Source organism: Hyla sarda, chromosome 8 (genome assembly GCF_029499605.1).
Source record: "Hyla sarda isolate aHylSar1 chromosome 8, aHylSar1.hap1, whole genome shotgun sequence".
NCBI classification, from domain to species: domain Eukaryota; kingdom Metazoa; phylum Chordata; class Amphibia; order Anura; family Hylidae; genus Hyla; species Hyla sarda.
In genome coordinates this window covers 211,132,044-211,156,663 of record NC_079196.1, presented here as the reverse complement: position 1 = coordinate 211,156,663, position 24,620 = coordinate 211,132,044, and the positions used below count along the sequence as shown (strand labels likewise).

At 46.9% G+C, this 24,620-nt stretch overlaps 1 protein-coding gene across 4 annotated transcripts in view; it reads right to left on the bottom strand.

Annotated features, from left to right (window-relative positions):
- LOC130284659 (low choriolytic enzyme-like) overlaps positions 1-23,023 on the bottom strand; it is a 91,370-nt gene extending 68,347 nt beyond the window's left edge. For 2 of the 4 annotated variants that reach the window (XM_056535220.1, XM_056535225.1), the window contains exons 1-3: positions 22,910-22,990; positions 21,000-21,039; positions 20,569-20,619 (exon numbers count right to left, since the gene is read on the bottom strand). In XM_056535220.1, coding sequence (XP_056391195.1) covers positions 20,569-20,619; positions 21,000-21,039; positions 22,910-22,975 — 157 coding nt within the window. In that variant the 5' untranslated portion in view covers positions 22,976-22,990. Of the gene's footprint in view, positions 1-20,568; positions 20,620-20,999; positions 21,040-22,909 lie in introns of all 4 variants that reach the window. The other 2 variants (XM_056535226.1, XM_056535227.1) reach the window with 2 other exon arrangements.
- Positions 23,024-24,620: the final 1,597 nt, after the last annotated feature.

Sequence of the window (24,620 nt, the reverse complement as noted above, 5' to 3'; positions counted from 1 at the left end):
GGGGTTATCCAGGAAAAAAAACGTTATATATATATATATATATATATATATATATATATATATATATATATATATATAAATTGGTTCCAGAAAGTTAATCAGATTTGTAAATTACTTCTATAAAAAAATATGAATCCTTTCAGTACTTATGAGCTGCTGAAGTTGAGTTGTTCTTTTCTGTCTAAGTGCTCTCTGATGACACCTGTCCCGGGAACTGTCCAGAGTAGAAGCAAATCCCCATAGAAAACCTCTTCTACTCTGTGCAGTTCCCGAGACAAGCAGAGATGTCAGCAGAGAGCACTGTTGTCAGACAGAAAAGAACAACTCAACTTCAGCAGCTGATCAGTATTGGAAGGATTAAGATTTTTTAAATAGAAGTAATTTATAAATCTGTTTAACTTTCTGGAGCCAGTTGATTTAACAAAAAAAAAAAAAATAATAATAATATTTTCCTGGAATAACCCTTTATTTGAAAACAAGCATTAGATTTTACACATTATATACCGTATGGTAAAATCCTTATCCTCACCCTCCGCGGGGGACGTATTTGCCCCCAGGGATGGTGAGGATATGAAGTTACAATGTCTCTCCAGCCACCCTGTAAGTAGTCCCCTGGGCGACAAGCTATACTAACCAGGTCCCATTACTCCGTGACGCCCCCTTGACGTGGTTGACAGCCCGAGTCATCGCTCTGCTCCTTAAGACAGACAGAGCAGAGCGGCTGGAGCGACGGGACTGAGTAAGTATAGCTTGCCGCCCAGGGGACTTCTTACAGGGTGGCGGGGGAGACTTTATAACTTCATATCCTTACCATCCCTGGGGGCAAAAATGTCCCCCGGGGATAGTGAGGATACAGATTTTACCACTTATGACACGTTGCCGAGCATTATATATGGTAAAATCTAATTATTGGTTCCCTTTAAATGGGCACTATCATTAAAGCTAATTTTTGCTATTACACTCCTTACGGTAAATATAAAAAATATTTCCAATGTACTTTCTTTTTAAAAAAATGAAGTTTTCCATGTTTTGAGTTGAAAAAAGCTGCCACTAGGTGTCTCCCTACTTGTCCAGAGCACATTTCTCCCCATCTCTTCCACAGACTTTGGATCCCTGCTGGCCTGGCAGAAGTCCAAAATGGGGGGGGGGGGGGGTGCAGCCTTAGCCAATCATAGCTCATCTCATCTGCTCTGGGCTGTGTGTAGCAGAGTGAGGGAGGAAGTTCTCCCCTGTATGGCTTCAGATGATGTCACGCCTACTGGGGAACGCCCCTTCCCAGTCTGTGAATCTGACTGAGATTGAGCAGAAAATACAGAGCAATATCAAGGTAGAAAACTAAAAAATAATTAAAAATAAAGGCAGGAGGTGGTTTATCATGATGGGGGCAGTGAACTGGGAGGATTATAACATTTAACAAGGTCATGAGAGGGACTCTTTAAGCATGGGCGTGGCAAGGCAATTCTGGGGCTGAGCAGGGGTGGGTCATTGTTGTAATTGTGACGTGAATGTCCACACACACAGTGGCGTTGCGACCCGGGTGCGGGGGGTGCGGCCCGCACCGGGTGACACCAACCTAATGGGGTGACACCAAGACGCTCCGCAGCACCCACACCCCCTCCCCAGCTACACTGACACCCCCCTATGTGCCCGACCGGCCTCCCATCTGTCAGCATCCCCCCCCCCCCCCCCCCGCCTGAGCTGTGTGTGCGGTGCGCCCGTCCGTTAGAAACCCCCCCCCCCTTTCAGCGCGCCCGTCCGTCATCACGCCCCCCCCCCCCTCACCTTCACCAGTACTGTGCCCGGCCTCCGCTCCCACGTCTGCGCCGGCCTGACGTCACACCGCATGGCCGCGCAGGGGGACGTCAGTTACGTCACTCGCATTGCGCCCGGTGAGAAGGATTGCTGCGCTGGATGGGTGAGTGTGTCTGTCTGTCTCTATCTATGTTTGTGTGTGACTGTGTATCTGTGTATTTGTGTGACTCTGTGTGTGACTCTGTGTGTGACTCTGTGTGTGTGTGACTGTGTGACTCTGTGTGTCTGTGTGTGACTGTGTGTTTGTGTGACTCTGTGTGTGTGTGTGACTCTGTGTGTGTGTGTGACTCTGTGTGTGACTCTGTGTGACTGTGTGTGACTCTGTGTGTCTGTCTGTGAGTGTGTGTCTCTCTGACTGTGTGTTTGTGTGTGTGTCTCTCTGTGTTGTATGTGTTTTTTTTTGTGTGTGTGTGGGGAGACTTTGACGCATTGTGGGAACCTGCAAGGGAACCTGCGGCCTAATGTGGGAAGTCTATGCTACCTAATGTGGGGAGTCTATGCTACCTAATGTGGGGAGTCTATGCTACCTAATGTGCGGAGTCTATGCTACCTAATGTGCGGAGTCTATGCTACCTAATGTGCGGAGTCTATGCTACCTAATGTGGGGAGTCTATGCTAGCTAATGTGGGGAATCTGTGCTACCGAATGTGGGGAAACTGCTACCTAATGTGGGGAATCTGTGCTACCTAATGTGGGGAAATTGCTACCTAATGTGGGGTAACTGGTACATACCTAATGTGGGGAAACTGGTACCAAATGTGGGGAATCCATGCTGCCTAATGTGGGGAAAAGATGCTACCTAATGTGGGGAAACTGCTACCTACCTAATGTGGGGGAACTGCTGCCTACCTAATGCTCCCACCCTGGCAGTAGCACCCTCATAATCCGCCAGCAACTACCCCCCCCCCCCAGCAGCAGCACCTCCATCAGCAGATCCTGATGGAGGATGATGGCGGTGCTCCTGCCAGGAGGATGATCCTGCCGATGGATGATGGGGGTGATACTGCCAGGGGGGATGGCCAGTAGCACCCTCATCATCCTTCAGCAACACCCCCCCAGTAGTAGCACCCCCATCATCCACTAGCAACGCCACCAATACCCCCCTCCCGTGGAAATAGCATCAGCTAACGGATGTTGAGGGGTGTTACTGCGGTTGTGGTATTATATTCAGAGGGTGCACTGTATGGCAACGTTATATTCAGAGGGCGCAGTTTGTGGTAGTATTATATTCAGAGGGCACAGTGGGTGGTAGTATTATATTCAGAGGGCGCAGTTTGTGGTAGTATTATTAGAGATGAGCGAACTTACAGTAAATTCGATTCGTCACAAACTTCTCGGCTCAGCAGTTGATGACTTATCCTGCATAAATTAGTTCAGCCTTCAGGTGCTCCGGTGGGCTGGAAAAGGTGGATACATTCATAGGAAAGATTCTCCTAGGACAATATCCACCTTTTCCAGCCCACGGGAGCACCTGAAAGCTGAACTACTTTATTGTTACGCCGAGCGCTCCGGGTCCCCGCTCCTCCCCGGAGCGCTCGCTTCACCCCCTTCGCTGCAGCGCTCCGGTCACGTCCTCTGACCCGGGGCGCTGCGATCCTGCTGCCAGCCGGGATGCGATTCGCGATGCGGGTAGCGCCCGCTCGCGATGCGCACCCCGGCTCCCCTACCTGACCCGCTCCCCGTCTGTTCTGTCCCGGCGCGCGCGGCCCCGCTCCCTAGGGCGCGCGCGCGCCGGGTCTCTGCGATTTAAAGGGCCACTGCGCCGCTGATTGGCGCAGTGGTTCCAATTAGGGTTTTCACCTGTGCACTTCCCTATATTACCTCACTTCCCTTGCACTCCCTTGCCGGATCTTGTTGCCTTAGTGCCAGTGAAAGCGTTCCTTGTGTGTTCCTTGCCTGTGTTTCCAGACCTTCTGCCGTTGCCCCTGACTACGATCCTTGCTGCCTGCCCCGACCTTCTGCTACGTCCGACCTTGCTTCTGCCTACTCCCTTGTACCGCGCCTATCTTCAGCAGCCAGAGAGGTGAGCCGTTGCTAGTGGATACGACCTGGTCACTACCGCCGCAGCAAGACCATCCCGCTTTGCGGCGGGCTCTGGTGAAAACCAGTAGTGGCTTAGAACCGGTCCACTAGCACGGTCCACGCCAATCCCTCTCTGGCACAGAGGGTCCACTACCTGCCAGCCGGCATCGTGACAGTAGATCCGGCCATGGATCCCGCTGAAGTTCCTCTGCCAGTTGTCGCTGACCTCACCACGGTGGTCGCCCAGCAGTCACAACAGATAGCGCAACAAGGCCAACAGCTGTCTCAACTGACCGTTATGCTACAACAGTTGCTACCACAGCTTCAGCAGTCATCTCCTCCGCCAGCTCCTGCACCTCCTCCGCAGCGAGTGGCCGCTCCTGGGATACGCTTATCCTTGCCAGATAAATTTGATGGGGACTCTAAGTTTTGCCGTGGCTTTCTCTCCCAATGTTCCCTGCATCTGGAGATGATGTCGGACCTGTTTCCCACTGAAAGGTCTAAGGTGGCTTTCGTAGTCAGTCTTCTGTCCGGAAAAGCCCTGTCATGGGCCACACCGCTCTGGGACCGCAATGACCCCGTCACTGCCTCAGTACACTCCTTCTTCTCGGAAATCCGAAGTGTCTTTGAGGAACCTGCCCGAGCCTCTTCTGCTGAGACTGCCCTGTTGAACCTGGTCCAGGGTAATTCTTCCGTTGGCGAGTACGCCGTACAATTCCGTACACTTGCTTCAGAATTGTCCTGGAATAATGAGGCCCTCTGCGCGACCTTCAAAAAAGGCCTATCCAGCAACATCAAAGATGTTCTGGCCGCACGAGAAATTCCTGCTAATCTACATGAACTTATTCACCTAGCCACTCGCATTGACATGCGTTTTTCTGAAAGGCGTCAGGAACTCCGCCAAGATATGGACTCTGTTCGCACAAGGCGTTTCGTCTCCTCGGCTCCTCTCTCCTCTGGTCCCCTGCAATCTGTTCCTGTGCCCCCCGCCGTGGAGGCTATGCAGGTCGACCGGTCTCGCCTGACACCCCAAGAGAGGACACGACGCCGTATGGAGAACCTCTGCCTGTACTGTGCTAGTACCGAACACTTCCTGAGGGATTGTCCTATCCGTCCTCCCCGCCTGGAAAGACGTACGCTGACTCCGCACAAAGGTGAGACAGTCCTTGACGTCTACTCTGCTTCTCCACGTCTTACTGTGCCTGTGCGGTTGTCTGCCTCTGCCTTCTCCTTCTCTACAGTGGCTTTCTTGGACTCTGGATCTGCAGGAAATTTTATTTTGGCCTCTCTCGTCAACAGGTTCAACATCCCAGTGACCGGTCTCGCCAGACCCCTCTACATCAATTGTGTAAATAATGAAAGATTGGACTGTACCATACGTTTCCGCACGGAGCCCCTTCTTATGAGCATCGGATCTCATCATGAGAGGATTGAACTTTTGGTCCTCCCCAATTGCACCTCGGAGATTCTCCTTGGACTTCCCTGGCTTCAACTTCATTCCCCAACCCTGGATTGGTCCACTGGGGAGATCAAGAGTTGGGGGTCCTCTTGTTCCAAGAACTGTCAAAAACCGGTTCCCAGTAACCCTTGCCGTAACTCTGTGGTTCCTCCAGTAACCGGTCTCCCTAAGGCCTATATGGACTTCACGGATGTCTTCTGCAAAAAACAAGCTGAGACTCTACCTCCTCACAGGCCTTATGATTGCCCTATCGACCTCCTCCCGGGTACTACTCCACCCCGGGGCAGAATTTATCCTCTCTCTGCCCCAGAGACTCTTGCCATGTCCGAATACGTCCAGGAGAATCTAAAAAAGGGCTTTATCCGTAAATCCTCCTCTCCTGCCGGAGCCGGATTTTTCTTTGTGTCCAAAAAAGATGGCTCCCTACGTCCTTGCATTGACTACCGCGGTCTTAATAAAATCACGGTTAAGAACCGCTACCCCTTACCCCTCATCTCTGAACTCTTTGATCGCCTCCAAGGTGCCCACATCTTCACTAAATTGGACTTAAGAGGCGCCTATAACCTCATCCGCATCAGAGAGGGGGACGAGTGGAAAACGGCATTTAACACCAGAGATGGACACTTTGAGTATCTGGTCATGCCCTTTGGACTGTGTAATGCCCCTGCCGTCTTCCAAGACTTTGTCAATGAAATTTTTCGTGATCTATTATACTCCTGTGTTGTGGTATATCTGGACGATATCCTAATTTTTTCTGCCAATCTAGAAGAACACCGCCAGCATGTCCGTATGGTTCTTCAGAGACTTCGTGACAACCAACTCTATGCCAAAATTGAGAAATGTCTGTTTGAATGCCAATCTCTTCCTTTTCTAGGATATTTGGTCTCTGGCCAGGGACTACAGATGGATCCAGACAAACTCTCTGCCGTCTTAAATTGGCCACGCCCCTCTGGACTCCGTGCTATCCAACGCTTTTTGGGGTTCGCCAATTATTACAGGCAATTTATTCCACATTTTTCTACCATTGTGGCTCCTATCGTGGCTTTAACCAAGAAAAATGCTGATCCCAAGTCCTGGCCTCCTCAAGCAGAAGACTCCTTTAAACGACTCAAGTCTGCCTTTTCTTCGGCTCCCGTGCTCTCCAGACCTGACCCTTCCAAACCCTTCCTATTGGAGGTTGATGCCTCCTCAGTAGGAGCTGGAGCTGTCCTTCTACAAAAAAATCCTTCCGGGCATGCTGTCACTTGTGGTTTTTTCTCTAGGACCTTCTCTCCAGCGGAGAGGAACTACTCCATCGGGGATCGAGAGCTTCTAGCCATTAAATTAGCACTTGAGGAATGGAGGCATCTGCTGGAGGGATCAAGATTTCCTGTTATTATCTACACCGACCACAAGAACCTCTCCTACCTCCAGTCGGCCCAACGGCTGAATCCTCGCCAGGCCCGGTGGTCTCTGTTCTTTGCCCGATTTAATTTTGAGATTCACTTTCGTCCTGCCGATAAGAACATTAGGGCCGATGCTCTCTCTCGTTCCTCGGATGCCTCAGAAGTTGATCTCCCTCCGCAACACATCATTCCACCTGACTGCCTGATCTCCACTTCTCCTGCCTCCATCAGGCAGACTCCTCCAGGAAAGACCTTTGTTTCTCCACGCCAACGCCTCGGAATCCTCAAATGGGGTCACTCCTCCCATCTCGCAGGTCATGCCGGCATCAAGAAATCTGTGCAACTCATCTCCCGCTTCTATTGGTGGCCGACTCTGGAGACGGATGTTGGGGACTTTGTGCGAGCCTGCACTATCTGTGCCCGGGATAAGACTCCTCGCCAGAAGCCCGCTGGTTTTCTTCATCCTCTGCCTGTCCCCGAACAGCCTTGGTCCCTGATTGGTATGGATTTTATTACTGATTTACCCCCTTCCCGTGGCAACACCGTTATTTGGGTGGTCGTTGATCGATTCTCCAAAATGGCACATTTCATCCCTCTTCCTGGTCTTCCTTCTGCGCCTCAGTTGGCTAAACAATTTTTTCTACACATTTTTCGTCTTCACGGGTTGCCTACGCAGATTGTCTCGGATAGAGGGGTCCAATTCGTGTCTAAATTCTGGAGGGCTCTCTGTAAACAACTCAAGATTAAATTAAATTTTTCCTCTGCATATCATCCCCAGTCCAATGGACAAGTAGAAAGAATTAACCAGATCCTGGGTGATTATTTGCGACATTTTGTTTCCTCCCGCCAGGATGACTGGGCAGATCTCCTTCCATGGGCCGAATTTTCGTATAACTTCAGGGTCTCTGAATCTTCCTCCAAATCCCCATTTTTCGTGGTGTACGGCCGTCACCCTCTTCCCCCCCTCCCTACCCCCTTGCCCTCTGGTCTGCCCGCTGTGGATGAAATTTCTCGTGACCTTTCCATTATATGGAGAGAGACCCAAAATTCTCTCTTACAGGCTTCTTCACGCATGAAGAGGTTCGCAGATAAGAAAAGAAGAGCTCCTCCCGTTTTTTCCCCTGGAGACAAGGTATGGCTCTCCGCTAAATATGTCCGCTTCCGTGTCCCTAGCTACAAGTTGGGACCACGCTATCTTGGTCCCTTCAAAATTTTGTGTCAAATTAATCCTGTCTCTTATAAACTTCTTCTTCCTCCTTCTCTTCGTATCCCTAATGCCTTTCACGTCTCTCTTCTCAAACCACTCATCCTCAACCGTTTTTCTCCCAAATCTGTTCCTCCCACTCCTGTTTCCGGCTCCTCGGACGTCTTCTCGGTCAAGGAAATTTTGGCTGCCAAAAAGGTCAGAGGAAAGAATTTTTTTTTAGTGGACTGGGAGGGTTGTGGTCCTGAAGAGAGATCCTGGGAACCTGAGGACAACATCCTTGACAAAAGTCTGCTCCTCAGGTTCTCAGGCTCCAAGAAGAGGGGGAGACCCAAGGGGGGGGGTACTGTTACGCCGAGCGCTCCGGGTCCCCGCTCCTCCCCGGAGCGCTCGCTTCACCCCCTTCGCTGCAGCGCTCCGGTCACGTCCTCTGACCCGGGGCGCTGCGATCCTGCTGCCAGCCGGGATGCGATTCGCGATGCGGGTAGCGCCCGCTCGCGATGCGCACCCCGGCTCCCCTACCTGACCCGCTCCCCGTCTGTTCTGTCCCGGCGCGCGCGGCCCCGCTCCCTAGGGCGCGCGCGCGCCGGGTCTCTGCGATTTAAAGGGCCACTGCGCCGCTGATTGGCGCAGTGGTTCCAATTAGGGTTTTCACCTGTGCACTTCCCTATATTACCTCACTTCCCTTGCACTCCCTTGCCGGATCTTGTTGCCTTAGTGCCAGTGAAAGCGTTCCTTGTGTGTTCCTTGCCTGTGTTTCCAGACCTTCTGCCGTTGCCCCTGACTACGATCCTTGCTGCCTGCCCCGACCTTCTGCTACGTCCGACCTTGCTTCTGCCTACTCCCTTGTACCGCGCCTATCTTCAGCAGCCAGAGAGGTGAGCCGTTGCTAGTGGATACGACCTGGTCACTACCGCCGCAGCAAGACCATCCCGCTTTGCGGCGGGCTCTGGTGAAAACCAGTAGTGGCTTAGAACCGGTCCACTAGCACGGTCCACGCCAATCCCTCTCTGGCACAGAGGGTCCACTACCTGCCAGCCGGCATCGTGACATTTATGCAGGAAAAGCCATCAACTGCCGAGCCGAGAAGTTTGTGACAAGTTGAATTTACTGTAGTTTGCTCATCTCTAAGTATTATATTCAGAGGGCGCAGTGGGTGGTAGTAATATATTCAGAGTGTACAGTATGTGTTGGTATTATATTCAGAGGGTACAGTATGTGATAGTATTATATTCAGGGGTACAGTATGTGGCAGATTTATATTCAGAGTGTACAGTATGTGTTGGTATTATATTCAGAATGTACAGTGTGTGGTAGTATTATATTCAGTGGGTACAGTGTGTGGCGGTATATTCAGGGGTACAGTATGTGGCAGATTTATATTCAGAGTGTACAGTATGTGATGGTATTATATTCAGAATGTACAGTGTGTGGTATTATTATATTCAGTGGGTATGGTGTATGGAAGGTTTATAATCAAAGAGTATAGTGTATAGTAGTATTATATTTAGAGGATACAATGTCTGGCAGGTTTATAATAATACTTGTTTTCATATAGAGGAAGAGAATGCACTGACATAGTGAGGAGACGTCTGGGCGTCACATTCTACAGACAGAAGTTTTAGCTGGACCAGGCGGTATGTACCATCTGAATTAGATAAGGAAAGACTATAGAGAAGACGTCACCTGTAGTCACTGATATCATTGTGTATTCTCCTCACTATAGAGAAGACGTCACCTGTAGTCACTGATATCATTGTGTATTCTCCTCACTATAGAGAAGACGTCACCTGTAATAACTGATATCATTCTGTATCCTCCTCACTATAGAGAAGACGTCACCTGTAATCACTGATATCATTGTGTATTCTCCTCACTATAGAGAAGACGTCACCTGTAATCACTGATATCATTGTGTATTCTCCTCACTATAGAGAAGACGTCACCTGTAATCACTGATATCATTGTGTATTCTCCTCACTATAGAGAAGACTTCACCTGTAGTCACTGATATCATTGTGTATTCTCCTCACTATAGAGAAGACGTCACCTGTAGTCACTGATATCATTGTACATTCTCCTCACTATGTCCTATCAGAGCTGTAGTCGCTTGTCAGTTCTACAGTTATGGTCAGTGAAACTACAACTCCCAGCATAACCTCACCACTGCTCAAAGGGGTACTCTACTGGAAAACATTTTTTTTTAATCAACTGGTGCTACAAAGTTAAACAGATTTGTAAATTACTTCTATTTAAAAATCTTAATCCTTCCAGTACTTATTAGCTGCTGTATAAGCGATTCACAGGAAGTTATTTTCTTTTTTAATTTCTTTTCTGTCTTACCACAGTGCTCTGTGCTGACACCTCTGTCCATGTCAAGAACTGTCCATAGTAGGAGCAAATCCCCATAGCAAACCTATCCTGCTCTGGACAGTTCCTGACATGGACAGAGGTGTCAGCAAATAGCACTGTGGTCAGATTGGAAAGAACTACACAACTTCCTGTGGAGCATACACCAGCTTATAAGTACTGTAAGGATTAAGATTTTAAATAGAAGTAATTTAAAAATCTGTTTAACTTTCTGGCACCAGTTGATATAAAAGTAAATGTTTTCCAGTGGAGTACCCCTTTAAGTAATTCTGGGAGCTGTATATTTAAATGGTGAAAACTTCTTTAACACTTTCCTATTCTGTGGCAGCTGGTATATCTGATTATTATACTGGAATTTCTCACAATGCGCTACAACAGTGGTGTCTGTCACAACAGGCTAAATACTTACTGAGGGGAGGGGGGAGGTATGGGGGTGACACCATTTTCTACCGCACCGGGTGACACCAACCCTAGCAACGCCACTGTTTGTGGAGTGCACTCTGCTGGCACTATTTGTGGAGCGCACTCTGCTGGCACTATTTGTGGAGTGCACTCTGCTGGCACTATTTGTGGAGTGCACTCTGCTGGCACTATTTGTGGAGTGCACTCTGCTGGCCCTATTTGTGGAGTGCACTCTGCTGGCACTATTTGTGGAGTGCACTCTGCTGGTACTATTTGTGGAGTGCACTCTTCTGGCACTATTTGTGGAGTGCACTCTGCTGGTACTATTTGTGGAGTGCACTCTTCTGGCACTATTTGTGGAGTGCACTCTGCTGTTACTATTTGTGGAGTGCACTCTTCTGGCACTATTTGTGGAGTGCACTCTGCTGGTACTATTTGTGGAGTGCACTCTTCTGGCACTATTTGTGGAGTGCACTCTGCTGGTACTATTTGTGGAGTGCACTCTTCTGGCACTATTTGTGGAGTGCACTCTTCTGGCACTATTTGTGGAGTGCACTCTGCTGGTACTATTTTTGGAGTGCACTCTGCTGGTACTATTTGTGGAGTGCACTCTTCTGGCACTATTTGTGGAGTGCACTCTTCTGGCACTATTTGTGGAGTGCACTCTGCTGGCACTATTTGTGGAGCGCACTCTGCTGGCACTATTTGTGGAGTGCACTCTGCTGGCACTATTTGTGGAGTGCACTCTGCTGGCACTATTTGTGGAGTGCACTCTGCTGGCCCTATTTGTGGAGTGCACTCTGCTGGCACTATTTGTGGAGTGCACTCTGCTGGTACTATTTGTGGAGTGCACTCTTCTGGCACTATTTGTGGAGTGCACTCTGCTGGTACTATTTGTGGAGTGCACTCTTCTGGCACTATTTGTGGAGTGCACTCTGCTGTTACTATTTGTGGAGTGCACTCTTCTGGCACTATTTGTGGAGTGCACTCTGCTGGTACTATTTGTGGAGTGCACTCTTCTGGCACTATTTGTGGAGTGCACTCTGCTGGTACTATTTGTGGAGTGCACTCTTCTGGCACTATTTGTGGAGTGCACTCTTCTGGCACTATTTGTGGAGTGCACTCTGCTGGTACTATTTTTGGAGTGCACTCTGCTGGTACTATTTGTGGAGTGCACTCTTCTGGCACTATTTGTGGAGTGCACTCTTCTGGCACTATTTGTGGAGTGCACTCTGCTGGTACTATTTGTGGAGTGCACTCTTCTGGCACTATTTGTGGAGTGCACTCTGCTGGTACTATTTGTGGAGTGCACTCTTCTGGCACTATTTGTGGAGTGCACTCTTCTGGCACTATTTGTGGAGTGCACTCTGCTGGTACTATTTGTGGAGTGCACTCTTCTGGCACTATTTGTGGAGTGCACTCTTCTGGCACTATTTGTGGAGTGCACTCTTCTGGCACTATTTGTGGAGTGCACTCTGCTGGTACTATTTGTGGAGTGCACTCTTCTGGCACTATTTGTGGAGTGCACTCTGCTGGTACTATTTGTGGAGTGCACTCTTCTGGCACTATTTGTGGAGTGCACTCTTCTGGCACTATTTGTGGAGTGCACTCTGCTGGTACTATTTTTGGAGTGCACTCTGCTGGTACTATTTGTGGAGTGCACTCTTCTGGCACTATTTGTGGAGTGCACTCTTCTGGCACTATTTGTGGAGTGCACTCTGCTGGCACTATTTGTGGAGCGCACTCTGCTGGCACTATTTGTGGAGTGCACTCTGCTGGCACTATTTGTGGAGTGCACTCTGCTGGCACTATTTGTGGAGTGCACTCTGCTGGCCCTATTTGTGGAGTGCACTCTGCTGGCACTATTTGTGGAGTGCACTCTGCTGGTACTATTTGTGGAGTGCACTCTTCTGGCACTATTTGTGGAGTGCACTCTGCTGGTACTATTTGTGGAGTGCACTCTTCTGGCACTATTTGTGGAGTGCACTCTGCTGTTACTATTTGTGGAGTGCACTCTTCTGGCACTATTTGTGGAGTGCACTCTGCTGGTACTATTTGTGGAGTGCACTCTTCTGGCACTATTTGTGGAGTGCACTCTTCTGGCACTATTTGTGGAGTGCACTCTGCTGGTACTATTTGTGGAGTGCACTCTTCTGGCACTATTTGTGGAGTGCACTCTGCTGGTACTATTTGTGGAGTGCACTCTTCTGGCACTATTTGTGGAGTGCACTCTTCTGGCACTATTTGTGGAGTGCACTCTGCTGGTACTATTTGTGGAGTGCACTCTTCTGGCACTATTTGTGGAGTGCACTCTTCTGGCACTATTTGTGGAGTGCACTCTTCTGGCACTATTTGTGGAGTGCACTCTGCTGGTACTATTTGTGGAGTGCACTCTTCTGGCACTATTTGTGGAGTGCACTCTGCTGGTACTATTTGTGGAGTGCACTCTTCTGGCACTATTTGTGGAGTGCACTCTTCTGGCACTATTTGTGGAGTGCACTCTGCTGGTACTATTTTTGGAGTGCACTCTGCTGGTACTATTTGTGGAGTGCACTCTTCTGGCACTATTTGTGGAGTGCACTCTTCTGGCACTATTTGTGGAGTGCACTCTGCTGGCACTATTTGTGGAGCGCACTCTGCTGGCACTATTTGTGGAGTGCACTCTGCTGGCACTATTTGTGGAGTGCACTCTGCTGGCACTATTTGTGGAGTGCACTCTGCTGGCCCTATTTGTGGAGTGCACTCTGCTGGCACTATTTGTGGAGTGCACTCTGCTGGTACTATTTGTGGAGTGCACTCTTCTGGCACTATTTGTGGAGTGCACTCTGCTGGTACTATTTGTGGAGTGCACTCTTCTGGCACTATTTGTGGAGTGCACTCTGCTGTTACTATTTGTGGAGTGCACTCTTCTGGCACTATTTGTGGAGTGCACTCTGCTGGTACTATTTGTGGAGTGCACTCTTCTGGCACTATTTGTGGAGTGCACTCTGCTGGTACTATTTGTGGAGTGCACTCTTCTGGCACTATTTGTGGAGTGCACTCTTCTGGCACTATTTGTGGAGTGCACTCTGCTGGTACTATTTGTGGAGTGCACTCTTCTGGCACTATTTGTGGAGTGCACTCTGCTGGTACTATTTGTGGAGTGCACTCTTCTGGCACTATTTGTGGAGTGCACTCTTCTGGCACTATTTGTGGAGTGCACTCTGCTGGTACTATTTGTGGAGTGCACTCTTCTGGCACTATTTGTGGAGTGCACTCTGCTGGTACTATTTGTGGAGTGCACTCTTCTGGCACTATTTGTGGAGTGCACTCTGCTGTTACTATTTGTGGAGTGCACTCTTCTGGCACTATTTGTGGAGTGCACTCTGCTGTTACTATTTTTGGAGTGCACTCTTCTGGCACTATTTGTGGAGTGCACTCTGCTGGTACTATTTGTGGAGTGCACTCTGCTGGCACTATTTGTGGAGTGCACTCTTCTGGCACTATTTGTGGAGTGCACTCTGCTGGTACTATTTGTGGAGTGCACTCTTCTGGCACTATTTGTGGAGTGCACTCTGCTGGTACTATTTGTGGAGTGCACTCTTCTGGCACTATTTGTGGAGTGCACTCTTCTGGCACTATTTGTGGAGTGCACTCTGCTGGCACTATTTGTGGAGTGCACTCTGCTGGTACTATTTGTGGAGTGCACTCTTCTGGCACTATTTGTGGAGTGCACTCTGCTGGTACTATTTGTGGAGTGCACTCTTCTGGCACTATTTGTGGAGTGCACTCTGCTGTTACTATTTGTGGAGTGCACTCTTCTGGCACTATTTGTGGAGTGCACTCTGCTGGTACTATTTGTGGAGTGCACTCTTCTGGCACTATTTGTGGAGTGCACTCTGCTGTTACTATTTGTGGAGTGCACTCTTCTGGCACTATTTGTGGAGTGCACTCTGCTGTTACTATTTGTGGAGTGCACTCTGCTGGCACTATTTGTGGAGTGCACTCTTCTGGCACTATTTGTGGAGTGCACTCTGCTGGCACTATTTGTGGAGTGCACTCTGCTGGCACTATTTGTGGAGTGCACTCTGCTGGCACTATTTGTGGAGTGCACTCTGCTGGCACTATTTGTGGAGTGCACTCTTCTGGCACTATTTGTGGAGTGCACTCAGTCTGCTAGTACTATTTGTGAGGCGCACTCTGCTGTTACTATTTGTGGAGTGCACTCTGCTGGTACTATTTGTGGAGTGCACTCTGCTGGTAATATTTGTGGAGTGCACTCTTCTGGCACTATTTGTGGAGTGCACTCTGCTGGTACTATTTGTGAGGCGCACTCTGCTGTTACTATTTGTGGAGTACACTCTTCTGGTACTATTTGTGGAGTGCACTCTGCTGGTACTATTTGTGAGGCGCACTCTGCTGTTACTATTTGTGGAGTGCACTCTTCTGGCACTATTTTTGGAGCGCACTCTGCTGGTAATATTTGTGAGGCGCACTCTGCTGTTACTATTTGTGGAGTGCACTCTTCTGGCACTATTTGTGGAGTGCACTCTGCTGGTAATATTTGTGGAGTGCACTCTGCTGGTAATATTTGTGGAGTGCACTCTGCTGTTACTATTTGTGGAGCGCACTCTGCTGGTACTATTTGTGAGGCGCACTCTGCTGGTACTATTTGTGGAGTGCACTCTGCTGGTACTATTTGTGAGGCGCACTCTGCTGGTACTATTTGTGGAGTGCACTCTGCTGGCACTATTTGTGGAGTGCACTCTGCTGTTACTATTTGTGGAGCGCACTCTGCTGGTACTATTTGTGAGGCGCACTCTGCTGGTACTATTTGTGGAGTGCACTCTGCTGGTACTATTTGTGAGGCGCACTCTGCTGGTACTATTTGTGGAGTGCACTCTGCTGGCACTATTTGTGGAGTGCACTCTGCTGTTACTATTTGTGGAGTGCACTCTTCTGGCACTATTTTTGGAGTGCACTCTGCTGGTACTATTTGTGAGGCGCACTCTGCTGTTACTATTTGTGGAGTGCACTCTTCTGGCACTATTTGTGGAGTGCACTCTTCTGGCACTATTTGTGGAGTGCACTCTGCTGGTACTATTTGTGGAGTACACTCTTCTGGCACTATTTGTGGAGTGCACTCTTCTGGTACTATTTGTGGAGTGCACTCTGCTTGTACTATTTGTGAGGTGCACTCTGCTGGTCCTATAATTGGAGCACGCACTGCTTGTAATATTTATGGGGGCACTCTGCCGGCCCTATAGTCGGAACACACTCTGTTAGTACTATTTATGGGGGCACTCTGCTGGCCCTATAGTCAGAGCACACTCTGCTTGTACTATTTATGGGGGCACTCTGCCGGCCCTATAGTTGGAGCACACTCTGCTTGTACTATTTATGGGGGCACTCTGCTGGCCCTATAGTCAGAGCACACTCTGCTTGTACTATTTATGGGGGCACTCTGCCAGCCCTATAGTTGGAGCACGCACTGCTTGTACTATTTATGGGGGCACTCTGCTGGCCTATAGTCGGAGCACACTCTGCTTGTACTATTTATGGGGGCACTCTGCCGGCACTGTATATACATCTCTCAGATGTTTTCGGACGTGACATGTATCTATGAATCTATGAAGATTGTTTTTCTTTAGGCAGGCATGAGTCAGATCATATAACAATTATAAGGGTTAATATAATCTTTTCGGGGCAGAACAATCCTCTACTCTTCTATTGTGTTATTATCTGAGACTTTCATTAACATTTTATATAATCGGATCATTATCATGAATTCTATTATTGCTCAGGACGCTATTAATATGCACTGAGATGTCAAAACTCTTATTGTTATAGACTTGTATGTAATGTGCGACAACTACATGGAATGCAAATACATTCAGTAGAGAAAAAAATGCAATAGCGCCACCTAGAGTACAGAGGGGAAAAAACTAATTTCTATTTGTTCCATGTTCCATTCAGTATACTGGAGAAGGGCTGATATTGATTTAAAAGTAAATAGGGCTGAGCTGCAATACCAGACCCGGCCTACGGGGGAGGGCTATTTTTACAATCCCAGTAAAAGCAATAAAAACTGATCATACGTATTAGATTAAAGGGGTGCTCTAAAAAAAAAAAAAATTTAAAATCAACTGTTTTCAAACTTGAACCTTCTAGTACAGTGGTCTCCAACCTGCGGACCTCCGGATGTTGCAAAACTACAACTCCCAGCATGCCCGGACAGCCGTTGGCTGTCCGGGCATGCTGGGAGTTGTAGTTTTGCAACATCTGGAGGTCCACAGGTTGAAGACCACTGTTCTAGTACTCATCAGCTGCTGTATGCCCTGGGGGGGAAGTCATGTAGTTCTTTCCAGTCTGACCACAGTGCTCTCTGCTGCCACCCTTGTCCATATCATAGACTGCCCAGAGCAGGAGCAAATCCCATAGCAAACCACAGTTCCTGATATAGACAGAAGTGGCAGCAGAGAGCACTGTGTTCTGACTGGAAAGAACTACACAACTTCCTCTAGAGCATACAGCAGCTGATAAATGCTGGAAGGATTAAACATTTTAAAAAGAAGTAATTTACAAATCTGTATAACTTTGTGGCACCAGTTGATTTAAAAAAAAAAAAAAAAAAATTCCGGAGAACCCCTTTAAAGGGGTACTCCACTGGAAAACATTTATTTTTTTTATTTTTTTTTATTAACTGGTGCCAGAAAGATAAAAAGATTTGTAAATTACTTCTATTTAAAAATCTTAATCCTTCCAGTACTTATCAGCTGCTGGTATGATCCACAGGAAGTTCTTTTCTTTTTGAATTTCCTTCCTGGCCGACCACAGTGCTCTCTGCTGACACCTCTGTCCATTTTAGGAACTGTCCAGAGCAGGATAGGTTTTATATGAGGATTTGCTCCTACTCTGGACAGTTCCTGACATGGACAGAGGTGTCAGCAGAGAGCACTGTGGTCAGACAGAAAAGAAATAAAAAAAAGAATAGAACTTCCTGTGGATCATAACAGCAGATGATAAGTACTGGAAGGATTAAGATTTTTTTATAGAAGTAATTGACAAATCTGTTTAACTTTCTGTCACTGGTTGATTTAAAATTTTTTTTTTCCAGTGGAGTACCCCTTTAATGTTGGCCAGACCTGATGATAATCAGACAACCACATTTGTTGGCTCAATTGGATATAATGGATTTCAAGTCCTTTCAGAGGTGTCTGATTTTGTTAAATCAACTGGTGCCTGAAAGTTAAACAGATTTGTAAATTACTTCTATTAAAAAATCTTAATCCTTCCAGTACTTATTAGCTGCTGAATACTACAGCGGAAATTCTTTTCTTTTTGAAACACAGAGCTCTCTGCTAACATCATGAGCACAGTGCTCTCTGCTGACATCTCTGTCCATTTTAGGAACTGTCCAGAACAGCATATGTTTGCTATGGGGATTTCCTTTTACTCTGGACAGTTCCTAAAATGGACAGAGGTGTCAGCAGAGAGCACTGTGCTCATGATGTCAGCAGAGAGCTCTGTATTTCAAATGGAAAAGAATTTCCACTGTAGTATTCAGCAGCTAATAAGTATAGGAAGGATTAAGATTTTTTTAATAGAAGTCATTTACAAATCTGTTTAACTTTCTGGCACCAGTTGATTTAAAAAAAAAAAAAAAAAAAGTTTTTCACCGGAGTACCCCTTTAATATGAGATATAAAAGCTTTTTCACATTTATCCATGCTTTACCCTGCAGCACTGCTCTCTAAATAGGCGGCACATCAAAAGTAATGTATATTAGAAAACAACTAAATTACTAAAGATTATTAGGTCATTTCTGCAGAGATAAAGAGCGGCCTGTACCCCTGTATTGCCCCACACCAGGGGGAGACATTCTGGAGGATCCAAAACACAGTAAAAGGTGTAATAGCGGCCATATTGGTTGTAACCCAATTCTTCAGTATTAAAGCTACATACAACTACATGGAATACAAATACATTCAGTAGAGAATAAAAATGCAATAGCGCCACCTAGAGTACAGAAAAAAAAATCATTTCTACTTGCGAAAAATTCAATCAGCATGTTCCATTCAGTATACTGGAGAAGGGCTGATATTGATATCAAAGTAAATAGGGCTGAGCTGCAATACCAGACCCGGCCTACGGGGGAGGGCTATTTTTCCAATTCTGTCCTGATCATACATATTAGATTAAAGGGGTACTCTGGAGGAAAAAATAAAAGTAAAGCTGGTCATACTCAGGCCGATCCCTGAGTGTGCATGCCTTCTGACTGGGAAGAGGGGAGAAAGCCGCTGCCAGACACCTCTGAACGGACCTAAAATCCATTATATCCAAGGGAGCCACCAAATGTGGTCCTCTGATCATCGTCAGGTCTGGCCAACATTAAAGGGGTACTTCGGAAAAACTAAAATTTCAAATCAACCGGTGACAGAAAGTTATACAGATTTGTAAACTTAAACCTTCCAGTACTTATCAGCTGCTGTGGGCTCCAGAGGAATTTGTGTAGTTCTTTCCAGTCTGACCACAGTGCTCTCTGCTGACTCCTCTGTCCATATCAGGAACTGTCCAACAAATCCCCATAGCGAACTACAATTCCTGACATGGACAGAGGTGGCAGCAGAGAGCACTGTGGTCAGACTGGAAAGAACTACTCAACTTCCTCTGGTATGTAGAAATAGAAAGAACAGACAAGACAGGCGCTATCTAAGTGCCGTTAAATCCCAAAAATAATGAGAGGGTGATCTAGAGAAAGTCTGTCAGTTTCCCATAGAGACAAGGTAGCGAGATGTTGCGCTGCAGGCACAACACTGTTAGTCACATATATGAGAGTAGAAGCTCAAAAGTATTCCCGCGGCAGCCTTGCATCCGTTCCCGGCCATCAGAGATGGCAGTATGGTTACTGGAGTCAATGATGTGAGTGAAGGACTGCTCACTGTGTTCCGTCTGCACATCCAGCGCTTGCGGGGTAGCTGGGGCACCAAATAAGACGCAAGTACCAGCAAAGGTTAAAACCAGTAGGTTTATTTCCAGAAGAAAATTAAAAGACAAGTAGACAACGCGTTTCGCGAGGGCATACCCTCGCTTCATCAGGTGCTATACAGATGACGCTCCTTTTATATCTAAATATTTAGAAAAAATGCGGGAGATAGCTCCGGTTCATGACGTCACCTGCGGGCCGGAAGTGTGTATACACGAGACAGTACATAAATAAATATTAAAAACATTCATTAAACATATTTAAAATGGGTTGAAAGCTCTGCTGCACAATGACTTAACATATATGTAAACAGAGGAGTATGTTTATAACATATTTTGATACCTTTTTTCCTCAGCAGAGCTGGAGAGATATGACGGTGCTGCAGAACCATACACTCCGGAGCAGCGCTGTCCTCCCGACACTTGTCAGTGGATGCGCATATAGGTAAGTAGCGCTGACACGCTGAGCAAACCATCCGGTTTTAACCTTGGGCGGATTTGCAGACGGAACACAGTGAGCAGTCCTTGGCTCACATCCTTGACTCCAACAACTTCCTCTGGAGCATACAGCAGCTAATAAGTACTGGAAGGATTAAGATTTTTATATAGAAGTCATTTACAAATCTGTATAACTTTCTGGCACCAGTTAATTTTATTTTTTTATTTTTTCCAGAGTACGCCTTTAATGTTGGCCAGACCCGCCAATAATTAGACGACCACATTTGGTGGCTCCATTGGATATAATGGATTTCAGGTCCTTTCAGGGGTGTCTGGCAGCGGCTTTCTCCTCTCTTCCCATTCAGAACGCATACACGCTCGGGGATCGGTTATATGTATGACCAGCTTTACTTTCATTGTTCATGAAACACCGGTGGAAGCTTATATAGGATTTGTACCTGTATATAACATTCTACATTCTTATTATGTTACATTAGGAAGATGATGACTTACTGTTAGTTGTGAATTCTTCTACAGAGTTGTTTTGTGCTGTCGGCTCCGGACCTGTGTATATGTAGACAGTAGGTGATCAGTGTTTAATAAGAGATATTTAGGCTTTTTCCATTCCCTTCTCCTTGCTTTACCCTGCAGCACTGCTCTCTATTACATCAATCTCTACAGAGAGGTAGTCCATCAAAAGTAATTTACATTAAAATCCACTAAATTACCCAATATTATTAGTAATTTTTGCCCAGATAAAGAGGCGACCTGTACCCCTGTATTCCCTACCCCGGTATTCTGTACCCCTGTGTTAACCCACACCTGGGCAGAGGAGACATTCGGGAGTCTCAAAAACACTGTAAAAAAGGTGTAATAGCGGCCATATTGGTTGTTATCCAGTTCTTCAGTATTACATACAAATGTATTTGTTCAAAATATCTTACCTGGCCCATCTCCTGTGTCTCTTCTCTTCCTGTACGATCCCTGTAAATACATAAAAATATCAATACATTAAGAGACAATATAGATAGTCCTAGACACAGGACAGCTGGGAATGGGCACGCCATTCTTCTATAGCAGTGTTTCCCAACCAGGGTATCTCCAGCTGTTGCAAAACTACAACTTCCAGCATGCCCGGACAGCCAACGGCTGGGAGTTGTAGTTTTGAAACAGCTGGAGGCACTCTGGTTGGGAGACACTGCTATAGAAGGATGGAAATAAGTGGCTGCCAGATACTATGGATGCCTTTTATCTCCATTTGACCTGGGCAGTATAGACATACGACATATAGAAATATAGTAGGTGCAAACGGACATGTCATTTTTATGGAAGAGGGAGAACAGTGGCTGCAAGATACATTAAGTGCCGCTTATCTCTGGGAAATATTAGGATTACAATCCCTGTTTTCCCTGATGGGCAATATAGACATATGACATATAGACCATGTTGTATTTCAGTTTTCTGCTGCCCTAGGCCTAGGACCACAACCAACCTACCCATCCCCCCCCCCCCCAGGGCAGGCTGGACCGGCGCCGCCCTCTGATAAAAAGTCACATCTCCATTTAAAAGTCTCATATGTATTCCAGGTCCAACCTGGCTTACAGTAAGTGCATACGTCTGCAGAAAAGGACATTAACACCCACTTTAACAACTGTTCTTGTTCTGCATGAAACAAAGCTGCTACATTAATGTTACTTATAGAAAATATGAATTATATGACTAATAACTCTACTAATTTTAAGGTTGAAAATACACACTGCACACCTTGTTAATTTTAGGACACGTACATGCTGGCGTACCCACTAAATGTTAAAATTAATGTTGTGTTAAAATAGAATAAGGCACAAAATAATTGTGTAAGAATTTTTACAGAATACGTAAATAACCCATATGTGGCACAAAAATGTTTCCTTAAAAAAAAAAAAGAAACATCCATAGTAATAGTAATACAGCTTCATGCACATTTTGGGGAGGGTAACGTACCCAGCCGTTTTTATTTTTTTGTGGCTTCACTATTGTTTCTGTGCCTGTTTGTGCTGCGCTGTCTTCCTTGCTGACGTAAACTCCGGCCTCAGCGCAGCGACGCAAGACTCCGCCCACCAACGTCACAAAATGCGGCTCAAAATTAAACAAAAAAGCCTCCAGAGTACGGATATTCATGGTGCGGCAAAGTATGTTTTTAATATTTTTTAATTTCTGAGGAGGGTGGATGGGTTGTTGCGGTATAGTTGGAGTGCAGCTATTTAGTGCCAGGCAGGGTGTCACCCGATGCGGTACGCCCCCCCCCCCCCCCCCCCTCTCCGTCACTCTCTAGCTACTCTACTGGTAATAAAGGGTAGGTAAAGAACTTCGTCTATTAAGATAAGGGAACATTTTCTGCTTTAAAAAATGCTTTTGTAAGTGGGTCTCCCGGGTTTTGCTTACGTGTGATTTATTTATCAAGGTCGTGTGACTATTTGATAAATAGGTCGCACGTAAGCAAAAGTAAGTTAAAAAAAATTGTCATATAAAAGCCATACGTGTGAAAAGAATGATAAATCTCCTTCCATGTTATTTTCATAAGTGACTGGCAAAGACATGACGCCGCTTGTCTAAATGCAAAAAAAATTGTAAAAAAAAACGCATCTATCCAATATATATTTCTCCTAATGGGAAACCTCAAGCTGATAAGAGATAAGAGTTGGGAGATCACACCCAAAATAATCTAGCGTCCATTACCCGCTTAGACAGAATACATTATGCATCAGTGATTTCATCCATCACCATTAACAATTGTGGTCGCCCCCATTGGGTCCACTAGAGAACACCAATGTTTTGCAAATGTTATCAAAATTGATGTAAATATCCTACTCACCGGGAATGGAAGAGCCAAGCAGACACAGCATAGGGCGGCCAGCAGTAGAGTCCTCATGGTGTTCATGATGATGACGATGGTCTGGAGATGTCTACAGCTTCTCCAGTAGGACCATAGTATGACTTAGCCTTGTCTTACTCCTTATATACCCTCAACACCTCAGCTATATCTCCACTTTCATGCTCAGTATCTACAGTAACCTGCTAAACAATGGACTTTCCCGACGCCATTTGTTTTTTCACATAACTGCTTTCTTATGCTCCCCATTCACACAGTGCATCCTGTAAATAGAGAATTCTTTATAGGACCCCGCACTATTGCATCTACTCTGAATGTGGAGATATTCTAATTTGATCTCTTTCAGATGAACCCGCCGCACTGGATTTTCATGCAAGATGTAGGTCCTTATAAAGGGAAGACCCTGTGTACCTACATACAAAGGTCAAAAATACAATCCGTAATACCTTGGTATATAAATCCATAAACAGTACTTCATAGTGTCACTCAGGATTCTTTCCCAACACCCCCTTCATAATAAGAATTAGTGGAGGTCTATTCTCCACCACATTTCCTCATATTCCTCCCAAATCCCCCATATAAGTGTGGGCAAAAGGAGATCCAAGAAAGGGAGATGAATCACGCTGCCTTAAAGGGGTACTCTGGCACTTAGACATCTTATCCCCTATCCAAATTATAGGGGATAAGATGCCTGATCGCTCGGGACCCCCGTGATCTTGCACGCTGCACCCCGTTAAAATCAGTCCCTGGAGCGTGTTCGCTCCGGGTCTGATTACTATCGATCATGGGGCCGAAGCGCTGTGACGTCACGGCTCCGCCCCCCGTGTGACGTCACGCTCCGCCCCTCAATGCAAGCCTATGGGAGGGGGCGTGACTGCCATCACGCCCTCTCCCATAAACTTGCATTGAGGGGCGGGGCGTGATGTCACACGGGGCGGAGCCGTAATGTCACGCTCTTTCACTTGCGTGGTTGGGATCCGAAGCCTCCAGCGTTGCCGGAAGCTGTTGAGGTGGGTGCTGCAGCCGAGATCCCGGGGGTCCCCAGCAGCGGGACCCCGCGATCTGACATCTTATCCCCTATCCTTTGGATAGGGGATAAGGTGTCTAGGGGCGGAGTACCCCTTTAAGAAGTATGTATAAGGTAAATTTATTGCACACAAAGGATCCACACAACGCGTTTCAAAGCCGCTCCGGCTTTTTCGTCAGGCGCCTGATGAAAAAGCTGGGGCGGCTTTGAAATGCGTTGCGTGGATCCTTTGTGTGCAACAAATTTACCTTATACATACTTCTTGTGGCAGCGCGATTCATCTCCCTTTCTTGGATCTCCTTTTGCCTATGTTTGCGCCTGGACGCTGGGAGCCGCAGCAGCCGCTATCACAGGATTCCTGATCAAGCACATTGAGTGTGGTGCCTCCATTCGCACAACTCGCACAGGAGAGTGCGTTTTGATTGGGCTCTCCACTATCTCATCCATCAGGTTCCATCCAGGGGCGCGCACCCTGTTCTCTTTTGTATTTACCATATAAGTGTTGGGCTTGGTTCGGTGTTTCCATTGGAGATAGGGAAATTAGGTTTGCTAGACTCTCTAGTAGTATTCTACTGATAAGACATGATGAAATCCAACATGTCCAATCCTTCTTTCCCCTAACATGTTCTGTAGGGACATCATTAAAAGCTTGGTTCACTGGAGCCT